General features: G+C 46.6%; 1 protein-coding gene across 1 annotated transcript; it reads left to right on the top strand.

Annotated features, from left to right (window-relative positions):
• The first annotated feature begins 389 nt into the window (after positions 1 to 389).
• LOC110943208 lies at positions 390 to 5,402 on the top strand. The gene is made up of 4 exons (XM_022184959.1): positions 390 to 790; positions 926 to 1,457; positions 1,650 to 2,813; positions 3,186 to 5,402. Exons 1-4 carry the CDS (start codon positions 390 to 392, stop codon positions 5,400 to 5,402), a joined length of 4,314 nt encoding a protein of 1,437 aa, XP_022040651.1.
• Positions 5,403 to 11,396: the final 5,994 nt, after the last annotated feature.

Raw genomic sequence — 11,396 nt, 5'->3', positions numbered from 1 at the left:
GATCGGTTCACTTGCCGGTTGCGTGTTTTAGGGTTTAGGTCGAGTCTTAGTTTTATAAATTTAAAGCTTAGAGAGTCTAGAATTAAGGTAATTTAGTTAGTTTTATTTGACCCATTTCCAGCACATCAAGGTCGTGACGACGAGGATGCACCCGCCCATATCAATCGCATCACTCGTCTCTGCAGCACCTTCTCCATTGAGGGTATCAATCTTGATGCTAGGTATCTTCAGGTTTTTCCGTTCTCACTTGCCGGACGCGCAGCCGTCTGGTTTGATTCCCAGCCTGTTGGCACTTTCACTACTTGGCAGGCCTTCGCGATGCATTCATAGCCAAGTATTTTCCGCCAGCCAAGGCTTCTCGCCTTCGTTACCAGATCCACTCATTTCGTATGGAGCCAGATGAGCCTTATCACTTAGCTTGGGAGCGTTTTCAGACCCTGATTACCCGTTGTTCTCAGCATGGTCTATCTGACTGGGCGTTAGTAGAGAAGTTCTACAATGGACTTACTCCTGAGATTAGGGCTCGTTTCGATACTTCAGCAGGAGGTCAGCTTATGGGAAAGAAGACAGTGGCGGAGTGCAATGATTTGTTTGAGAGTTTTGCCCACTCCGATATGGACTACAGCACTACCAGCAGGACTTCCATTCCTGTGCGTACCACCTCGACCGGTCGAGGGGTAAACCAAGTTGGCTTGGATTCATCGGTAGCTGCAGCAGTCGAGAGAGCGAAGGAGGAGTTGAGGCAAGAGATGAGGCAGGAGTTGAATGAGATAAAGAAGAAAGTCGATAGGTGTGAGGTTTGTCGAGGAGGACATGATACTATAGATTGTCCTACGATCACTCTTGAGCAGGTAGAGTACATAGCCGGTTAGTCTAGGGGTCCCACGAATCCGTTCAATAATTCTAATTCCAACTGGCGCGATAGTGGTAATTCGAGTGGTTATCGTTCGTCTGGAAATCCTCCTGGATTTCCATCTGGTCAGTATCAGAGTAGAGGGCCCGGTATTTACACGCATTCTGGTTCAGGGCAGTTTAGTGGGCCAGGGTCGAGTGGTCAGTTTTCTAGTGGAGGACCGACTCAGGAGAGTTATGGTGGTGGGAAGGCTCCTGAGGTTAGCACGAGCAGGTTGGAGGACATGTTCGCTCAGATGATGACGCAGACCGATGCGTTCATGAAAAATCAGGAGCAAACTAACAAAAACAACGAGCTTCAGTTCAAGAATCAGCAGTCCGCCCTCCTCGATCTTCAGAGGACAGTAGGCGGGCTTGCTAAGCAGTTACAGGAGCACCCACCGGGTCAGTTTTCGGGAAACACTTTCCCGAATCCCACAAATCCGTCAGCGAAGGCGATTACGACCCGTATTGGGAAGAGTTTGGGAGAGGTAGTGAGAGAAAGAGAGGTTGAAGAAGTAGAGGAGGAGGTCGATGAGGAGATCGAGATGGAGGCTCCAGGCAAGGTGCACACGAGGCTAGCCCCAGCAAGTACCGCACACGCCGAGGAGTCGCCAATAGAGCAGAGAGTGGAGAAGCAGCCGACGAGGGGTCGGCCGGCACCGGTGATTGATTATTCTCGCCTTCCGTTCCCCGCCCGTGCCAGGCAGCAGAAATATGCTCAAGAGTACGGGAAATTCCTTGAGATGTTTACTCAGTTGAAGATCAATCTTCCGTTCATTGAGGCACTTCAGTCTATGCATAAGTACGCGAAATTCCTTAAAGATCTTTTGAAACCTAAGGAGAGAATAGGTGAGCTTTCGAATATTCCATTGACAGGAGGTTGTTCCGCGGTAGTCTTGAATAAGCTACCAGAGAAGTTGACCGACCCTGACACATTCACGATTCCATGTTTCTTTGGGGGAGCCGTTACCCCTTCTCACGCCTTAGCCGATTTAGGGGCCAGCATCAATCTGATGCCATTCTCGTTGTATGAGCGACTTGGTCTAGGAGAGCTTACACCCACGCGCATGTCATTGTCCTTGGCTGACCGATCAGTCAAGTATCCTCGTGGGATAGTAGAGAATTTGTTGGTGAAGGTCGATAGGTTTGTGTTCCCAGTAGATTTCGTTGTGCTCGACATGGAGGCCGATGAGAGAGTTCCTATTATTCTAGGCCGTCCATTCCTTCGAACCGCAAAGGCGATCATCGACGTCTTTGACGGTAAGATTTCTCTTCGTGCGGGTGACGAGATTGTCACATTCGAGATCGATAGAGCGATGCAGCATCCTAGCGGCCGTGATGATGATGTTGGGCCGTGTCATTCCGTTTACTTTCTCAATTCATTCATATCTTGTGTCGACACATGTCTTGAGTACATTAGTGGAGCTGATTTAGTAGGAGAGGGAGTTGTTGACGAGCATTCTGAGGATGAGGTAGAGGAGGTAGAGGAGGAGCAGTTAGATGAGAGCGATGAGTTGAGTGCTGAGCCCTTAGAGCTCGATGCGATTAGTGATGAGAGTACTCCCGTAGAGATTCCACCACCTTTAGAACTTAAGGTTCTTCCTTCACATCTCGAGTACGCGTTTCTAGGAGAGAAGCCGAATATGCCTGTCATCATTTCTTCGAAGTTGACAGAGGAGGAGAAGGCGAGGTTGATTGAGGTGCTTAGAGAGCACAGTGATGCGATTGCATGGAGGCTATCCGATATCAAGGGCATTAGCCCTACCTTTTGCACGCATCGCATTCTGATGGAGGACGTTTTCAAGCCTATAGTGCAGCCGCAGCGTCGGTTGAATCCGAATATGCAGGAGGTAGTGAAGAAGGAGGTGATGAAGTTGCTGGAGTATGGTTTGATCTATCCTATTTCTGATTCAGCTTGGGTGAGTCCTACGCAGGTCGTCTCGAAGAAAGGGGGGATGACGGTTGTTCTGAATTCGAAGAATGAGCTTATTCCGTCTCGTACTGTTATGGGTTGGCGTGTGTGCATTGACTATCGGAAGTTAAATGACGCCACTCGTAAAGATCATTTTCCGCTCCCATTCATTGATCAGATGCTTGGGCGTCTCGCGGGTCAGCAGTTCTACTGCTTTCTCGACGGGTTTTCGGGTTATTTCCAGATTCCTATTGCACCAGAGGATCAGGAGAAAACCACTTTTACATGTCCATATGGCACATACGCGTACCGACGCATGCCATTTGGATTATGTAACGCTCCTGCTACATTCCAGCGTTGTATGATCGCGATCTTTCAGGATATGGTCGAGAGTTCGATGGAGGTTTTTATGGATGACTTCTCAGTGTATGGTAGTTCTTTCGATCAGTGTTTGGCGAATCTTGAGAAGATGTTGAAGAGATGCGTGGAGACGAAGTTGATGCTGAACTGGGAGAAGTGTCACTTCATGGTGACTGAGGGGATTGTGCTAGGGCATAAGATTTCACGAGCAGGTATTGAGGTTGATAGAGAAAAGATAGATACGATTAGCCAGCTTCCTCCGCCGACTAGTGTGAAGTCGGTTCGTAGTTTTCTCGGTCATGCGGGATTTTATAGGCGCTTTATTAGGGATTTTTCCAAAATCACTCGCCCCATGACGCGATTGTTGGAGAAGGACGTTCCTTTCGTCTTTGACGGGGAGTGCCTTCGAGCGTTTGAGTTTCTGAAGGAGAGGTTAGTGAGTGCACCGATCCTCGTGTCGCCTGATTGGAGCTTACCATTCGAGCCGATGTGCGATGCGAGTGACTACGCAGTGGGTGCGGTGTTAGGGCAGAGACGGGAGAAGCATTTTCACCCGATTTACTACGCAAGTAAAACGTTGAATGATGCCCAGGAGAATTACACCACCACGGAGAAGGAGTTGTTGGCGGTGGTGTTCGTGTTCGATAAATTCCGATCATATCTCGTTCTTTCGAAAACCGTCGTGTTCATTGATCATTCTGCTCTTCGTCACTTGTTTCAGAAGAAGGACGCGAAGCCGCGTCTTATACGATGGATTCTGCTTCTTTCCGAGTTCGACATTGAAATTAAGGATAAGAAGGGGGTAGAGAATGTGGCGGCGGACCACTTGTCCCGCTTAGAGGATCCGAAGCGAGAGGAGATTCGTGAGGAGGCGATAGGAGATAGATTCCCTCACCAGTCTATTGATGCTGTCACGGCAGGAGCCGTGGACCTCCCGTGGTATAGCGATATAGCCAATTATTTGGCCGATGGGTTTGTGATGGAGAGTCTGAGTTTGCAGCAGAAGAGGAAGCTGACGAGGGACTCTAGGAAGTACATCTGGGATGATCCCTATCTCTTCAGGATAGGCGGTGATGTTTTGAGGAGGTGTGTGAGTAGAGAAGAAGGTGCGGGGATCCTGAGGCACGTGCACGAGGGATTGACTGGAGGACATCACGGTGCGCATCTGACCGCACAGAAGGTGTTTGATTGTGGTTTCTATTGGCCGACGGTTGTAGAAGATGCGACCGAGTTTGTGAGGAAGTGTGACCGGTGCCAGCGGACCGGCAACATCTCATCCAAGGATGAGATGCCCCAGAATCCCATTCAAGTGTTGGAAGTCTTTGACGTTTGGGGCATCGATTTCATGGGACCATTTCCATCTTCGAGTGGAAATCGGTACATCCTCGTTGCGATTGACTACGTTTCGAAGTGGGTGGAAGCTCAAGCTTCGCCTACGAACGATGCACGAGTGGTGGTGAGGTTCTTGAAGAAGTTGTTTACGCGATTTGGTACGCCTAGAGCCATTATTAGTGATCGCGGCACGCATTTTTGCAATGTGGTTATGGAGAAGGCGTTGGAGAGATATGGAGTTACGCACCGCTTGTCCACCGCGTATCATCCACAAACGAGCGGTCAAGTGGAGAACGCGAATCGAGGAGTGAAGCGGATTTTGGAGAAGACGGTAGGGAAGAGTAGGCAGGATTGGTCCGACAAGTTGGACGATGCGTTGTGGGCTTTCCGAACCGCCTACAAGACGCCATTAGGTATGACACCGTTTATGATCGTTTATGGGAAAGCGTGCCATTTACCGGTCGAGCTAGAGCATCGGGCTCTTTGGGCGCTCAAAACGGTGAATTTAGATTTGACCGAGGCCGCTAGGAGACGATTTTTCCAAATTCATGAGTTGGAGGTGCTTTGGGACGCCACATATGATCGTTCTTGGAGTATCAAGGAAAAGTCGAAAGCATTGCATGATAGGAAGTTGCGAAAGTTGAAGGAGTTTAAAGTGGGCGATCAAGTGCTATTGTTCAACTCGAGGTTGAAATTGATTGCCGGAAAGTTGAAGTCGAGATGGTCCGGGCCGTACGTCGTGAAGGAGGTTTTCCCGTACGGCACCGTCGAGTTGTTTGATGAAGCAAGTTCGCATGTGTGGAAGGTAAACGGGCATAGGTTGAAACATTACATAGGGGGTCCCATCGACACCGTCGAAGAGGAAACCGTTCCTCTTTCGGACCCGCCTAGCACCGCCACATAGGTTCTTGAGTGAAAACTCAAGTGTAGAGTTTGTACATTGAGTCGTTGTCCGTGTCGTGTCTTTAGTTTAGTTTTTGTGGGTTTTTGCGTCGATTATGTCGTTTTGCGTGTTTTTGCGTCTTGTGTGTGTCGTGAGTAGTTTTGCAGGTTTCATTGCCTTCACGTGGCCGACGTCGACATGGGAGCAACATTTCAGGTACGTTTTCTGATAAAAACGACATTAAAAAGGTCCAGGGGCATAATTGGTATTAAAATTATTTGAAAATCAGCAAACTGCTGCTGCTGTCAACCAAACAGCAAGCTTTTGCTGTCCATGCGGCCCGCGTAAGGGTTTCTCCCTAATTAACGCGGCCCGCCTGGACTTAAAAAGAATTGAAAAATACACAACCGCTCGCGGCCCGCATTCACTTAACATTACACTTTACGCGGGCCGCTTGGTTGTAAAAGGCTTTTGAAAAAAATAATGTTCATGCGGCCCGCCTCACCTTGGTATCACATTTCACGCGGGCCGCGTCAACAGTCTCAGTCGGCGGCAGTGATAAAACCCCCAAAATGTTCATGTTCAAACCCTAACATCATTCCACCCTCCTTCTCCGGCGATTAACCTCACTTCCGGCCGACCATCGTTCACCACACCCACCGATCACCACCGCCATACCCATCACCACTTCTCATCTACCTATTCCCACACCTGTTAACCACCACCATCCCTGCTGCCGATTTTCCCTGTGACCTCCACCACACGACAGTTCATACCTAATACCACCATCACAGTTCCACTTCCACTGCCATACACCACCACCATTCCCACACTTGTTAACCACCGCCTACACCATCTTCGACCACCGTTTCACCGACACCACTGTCAGCGGTCACCATCAGCAACCCATTCTGTTTGCTTGTCTTCCGTCGTCGACACCGAGGTATGCTTCCTGTTTAAGTACGTTCCGTTGTCGAGTCATTAATTGCGGGTCAGTTTTGTAGAGTCTTTAGTCGGGTCACTAGTCTGTTTGGTCTGTTTGTCTATCGGGTCAGTGTTTGATTAGGAGGTCCATGGGTTATTACTGAGTCAACGAGTCCGCAGTCAAGTCAGTTTGGGTTATTGATTATTTATAATTATGCGGACGGGCTCGGGTTGGTTTGTTTTGACGATTGATTGATTTGAGAGGCGTGAGGTTGGGGGTTTGATAGAATTATAAGGGGGGTGGTTTTGTCCTCAAAAATTTTTGGGCGTGTTGTTTGGGCGCGGAAGGTTGTTCTGGATATGATGCACTTCAAGTGTGTGGAGGTATTTCGCGCCGTTTCAATAAAATTCCATTTTTCACAAAACTTTGCGCGCATTGCTTCCATTGCTTCCACACTTGGTATGTGATGATTTCTCGGCACTTGGGATTGCTCGAGGGCGAGCAAGGTGCCGGGAGGGGGTAACAGTGTATATTTTGTGTATTTAGCGTCTAAAGTGTCGTTTTTCGAGTTAGTGTGTCGTCACTGTGTCAAAAGTCTAGTTTTTGCGTCGTCTAGGGTCGTTTAGTATGTCTGGTGCGTATCGAGTCATTGTTGCGTCTTGTGAGTGTCATTTTGTGCGTACTATTGCATCGCTCGATTTTAGGCCGCGTCGCTCGTACTCAATCTCCATTCGGGCGAGGTTGGCCTAGTTTCGAGTTGTTTATGTGATATGCACTTGTACCGAACAACGGCCGCGAACGAAATGCTATACGGCCGTCGTCCGATTGCACATTATTATATTATTATTCTATTATTAAAAAATAAAAAAAAAATTCAAAAATACCAAAAATAGCTTGTGGTTCCTAACTGTTCACCTGTTTTGCATGTTTATTTGATCTGTTGTGAACAGGATGTCAGGTGCAGGATCCTCTTCTGGTGTGAAGCGTAAGAGGCGCAATACTCGTGCTCAGGCGGCTGCACAGGAGCAGCCGGATGCTCCGGTACTTTGGGAGATCGTATACAGGGATGCTGGGGTCCCACACGGGCAGAGTGATAGGCTGGTTGAGAGTCCGTTGTTGCGTTTTACGTTGGGATCATTCGAGTACATGAAATTCGAGGCAATAAAAAAATTGAAGTTGTTAGAGTTTAGGAGGATTGACTGGGACTTGGTTAATCGGTTGGGACAGGTCGAGAGGATTCAGGAGCTTCTAGGGGAGAAGTTTAGGTGGGCGTTAGAGTGTGAGATGCCTCGGTATCTTGAGCTTACTATGGAGTTTCACTCCACATTCATCTATAGGCACCCAGGAGGGTTCGACCAGCCGGATGTGGTTTCGTTTGCGTTGGGCAAACAGGTTTTTAATATGAGTCTGATACAGTTTGCAGAGGCGACAAGGTTATATTCGGCTGAGGAGGTTGGGTCAGACGAGTTTAGAGGGTTGCTGAGGCAGGTTGTGAGAGACGAGGCGGAGGCGTGCGTGCTGAAGGAGGATTTAGCTCAGTTCTGGCGCACCATTGCTATTTCACCATATTCAAGCAATTTGGTGGCGTCAGACATCAGGGATCCGGTATATAGGTTCGTGCACAAGATCTTAGCGTCTACTTTGATAGGGAAGCACGAGGGGGACAAGGTAAATCAGCACAGCTTGTTTTGTTTGATGTGTATGGTTGAGAGGCGGCCGACCAACTTGGCGAGTATTTTGGCATGGTCCCTAGCGAGGCCGAAGAAGGGGGGAGGTACGGCCAGATTGTATGGTGGGCCGTATATCACGATGTTGGCGGCCAATCTGGGTGTGTTTACTGATTTTCCAGCTGAGAGGATGACTGAGGGACCAGCTCCATCTCTCGTGGAGCTGAGGAGTTTACAGCTGGCTAGGATAGTCACATTTACTGATCCGCTAGCATGGACAGAGGTTCTGCCAGCACCACCGTCTCTGGATCCGACTGCCGAGGAGGCAGCGCACACTACGATCCCGGAGCGTTATCAGGTGCCACTTCAGAGGCACCAGCTGCCAGCACGGGAGTATCCTTTTAGGCCGCATCGGCCAGAGCCGCTGACTTTGGAGGTTTTATACGATAGGGTGGAGCAGGTTAGGCATGAGATGCATTTGGGTTTTCAGGCTTTATACGATCACTTCCATATACAGCTACCACCGGTATGGCAGCCACAGCAGGGGGGTCCAGCTGGTGGAGAGGAGGAGCCTGCCAGTGCACAGCAGGGTGGAGCAGGAGACGCATGAGGATGTGCAGCAGTGCTTGGAGCATTTATATCTTTTGTTTTATTTTATGCTGTTTTTGATCCTCATATTTGGTTTGTACTGATATTATACATTGGTTGGTAGGGTTGTGGGTTGGTTGATACTGGTTTGTGATACTTTGATGGCATATATATTATTTTAGCTTAGTATGTTTTGAGTGATAGGTTGATTTTGATGCCGCTTCCGTTCGCGTGTCCGAGTTAGTACAGTTTGCTGAGCGCGTTTTGGATTGGAGGGCATGTGTGGTATCGACTGGCATACTGACAGTCTCACATATGATTCAGCTAAGTCGTTCCACTTGTATACTGGTATATTTATTTATTTATTTATTTTTGTTTTTAGGTTTTAGGAGTCAGGTTTACATCCTTGCATTAGGAACAATGCAACATTCAAGTGTGGGGATGGGAACTTGTAGTTAGTGAGTCTTGAGTCGAAAAATTGAAAAATAAAAAAAAATTAAAAAAAAATGAAAAATCCAAAAAAATTGAAAAAAGTTGAAAATGTCTTTTGAAAATAGAAGTTTGCAAGTTAGAACGGAAAATGATAGAAAAGTCGAGGTTTTTGTTCGGGTTCAAATAATAATAATATGAGAATAAAATAATCGTGTTTGTGTCTAGTTTGGGATGTGCGGGTAGGCTCGGTTCGGTTTTGAGTTTCCTTTGATCTTAATATACCTTAATGTCGGTCTACTAGTGGGTTCTCATCTAGGAAAAGTGGGGAAATTGAAACCGCCAAAAATAACATAAGGGGCACTGTTATAAGTTAAAACCGTTAGAGTTTGCGATCATGTGAAAAAAAAATAATAAAATAATAAAAGTGAGCTAGAAACTGAATGAAAGTAGCCGCTTCTATGTAGTCTTGATTGGGGATAGCGACTCTACAATCGGATTACCGCTAGGGTGTGTGAAATCGACCGTGCAAAGCGATAAAAAGAAAAATAATAAAAAGTACCGAAACTAAGTAGTCTGTGGTTGGGGATAGCGACTCTACAGCCGGATTGCCTCTTGGTTTGGGAAAGCACCGTCTAGTCTCACGAGCGGAAAAAAAAGAGAAAAAAAGAAAAAAAATTGTTTGATTGCAAACTATATTGGTTTTGATATAAGGCGGTTGGGAATTGGTTTTTAATCGTTCTCTTTGTCCTATAAGTTTGAGGTGGGATTAGATGTACTTGAGATTTCTAGTGTGAGACCCTAGGTAGATTGACCCATATTCGAACTTAAATTGCATGATAAGGGCTCGAAACCGGGTTTGGGTTTAAGAGGATCGAAATATTCACAATCATAGCTAACACATGTCTCGATTTAATAAATAAACATACGTTTTTGGCCCGAATGACTATCTTGACTATGATTCCGTTTGCATTATTCTTTTTCGAGGACGAAAAAAAAGATAAGTGTGGGGATATTTGATGTATTGCAAAATACATCGGTATTCGCGTCGGTTTTAGTCGTTAGTTAGTTACTTTTAGTGTCGGTTTAGTTTAGAATGTACATACTTTTGATTTATTTGTGTTTCCAGGTCTTTACAGCCAAAAGGAGCAAAAACAGGAAGAAATCTGGAAAGGCGGAAGTCTGGCACGGAAACCGAGGAGTCAGGAGCTGAAACGAAGCGAAATTACAGTTCTGGAGTTCCTAGGCGGGCCGCGTGGACTTATAATCTCCCTTTACGCGCCCCGCATGAACTTAGAGGAGAAATCAAGGAACCTTTACCTCTCGCGCCCCGCGTCAACTTAAGCAGAACTTCTACGCGGGCCGCGAGAGACATGGAAAGTGATTCTGATCTTTTAAACCCTAGGCGACCCGCGTTAACTCATCAGGTATCTTTACGCGGGCCGCCTGAAGACTCTGTGTCGGCAGCATGTCGCGAATTGCATGGTTTTTAGGGTTTTGTGGGTTATATATGGAGGATATGCATGTACAGCCGGCCATAGACGAAATTGGACAACTTTGGGCAAGTTTTGGCTGCTGATTGAAGGCTGTTGAAGGGTTTGGAGCATCTTGGAAGTTTGGAATCATTGGGATAGCACTTTGGAGCATTCGGGAGTGAATTCAGATTATACAATGTTTTTTACTATGATTTTGATTATGATTTTCGGCTAAAAACCATCAACTACCTAGGCTAATGACTATGGCATAATAAAGTTTGGATTTTTATTTGATTATTGTCGTGGTTGTGGATCTTTCTTGTATTGTAAACGCTATGGTAGTTTGTCTTGGTGCGTATGTGTGCTTGTGATTATTTGATTATTGTTTATTGCTTCATTCGATTCTTGGTGACGGTCTTTATCACGGAATAGAGTCGGATTAGGGTTCTTGATTTAGGTGAGTGTCTATATCACATAATAGGTCATTAATCCTTTAGGGTGAAAACGCGTTAGTAACCTTAGAAACAATATTCGGTAATTAATTAAAATCAAGTGTGCTGCTAGACTCGTCGCGGAAAGGCTCGAGGATATTAATAGGTCTCGGAGTAGTTATAAGGAATTAACAACCCATTGTCTATTAAGCCAAGATTAAACCCATAGTTGCTTTAGACGTTCGCGCGGAAAAGTAGAGCGTCTTACATAAGCACTTTCAAGAAACTAGAGGACGGAAAAGAAATCTAGAAAACCGGTGAGCGTAACATCCTAGGTAGTGCCACAAGAATCGCGTCGAGAGTGTTTGAGGGGCTTAGTGGTATCTTAATAGGTTTAGCATTAAAAGATCCCGGTTCCACACCACAAAATTATCAAATAGGAATCCATTCTGAGTTTAGCCTGCGTCTAGCCTAGGTAGTCTTCATCATCACTGGTCAAA

The sequence above is a fragment of the Helianthus annuus genome, chromosome 5 (assembly GCF_002127325.2).
Source record: "Helianthus annuus cultivar XRQ/B chromosome 5, HanXRQr2.0-SUNRISE, whole genome shotgun sequence".
NCBI classification, from domain to species: Eukaryota; Viridiplantae; Streptophyta; class Magnoliopsida; order Asterales; family Asteraceae; genus Helianthus; species Helianthus annuus.
This window is presented reverse-complemented; position numbering and strand designations above follow the sequence as displayed.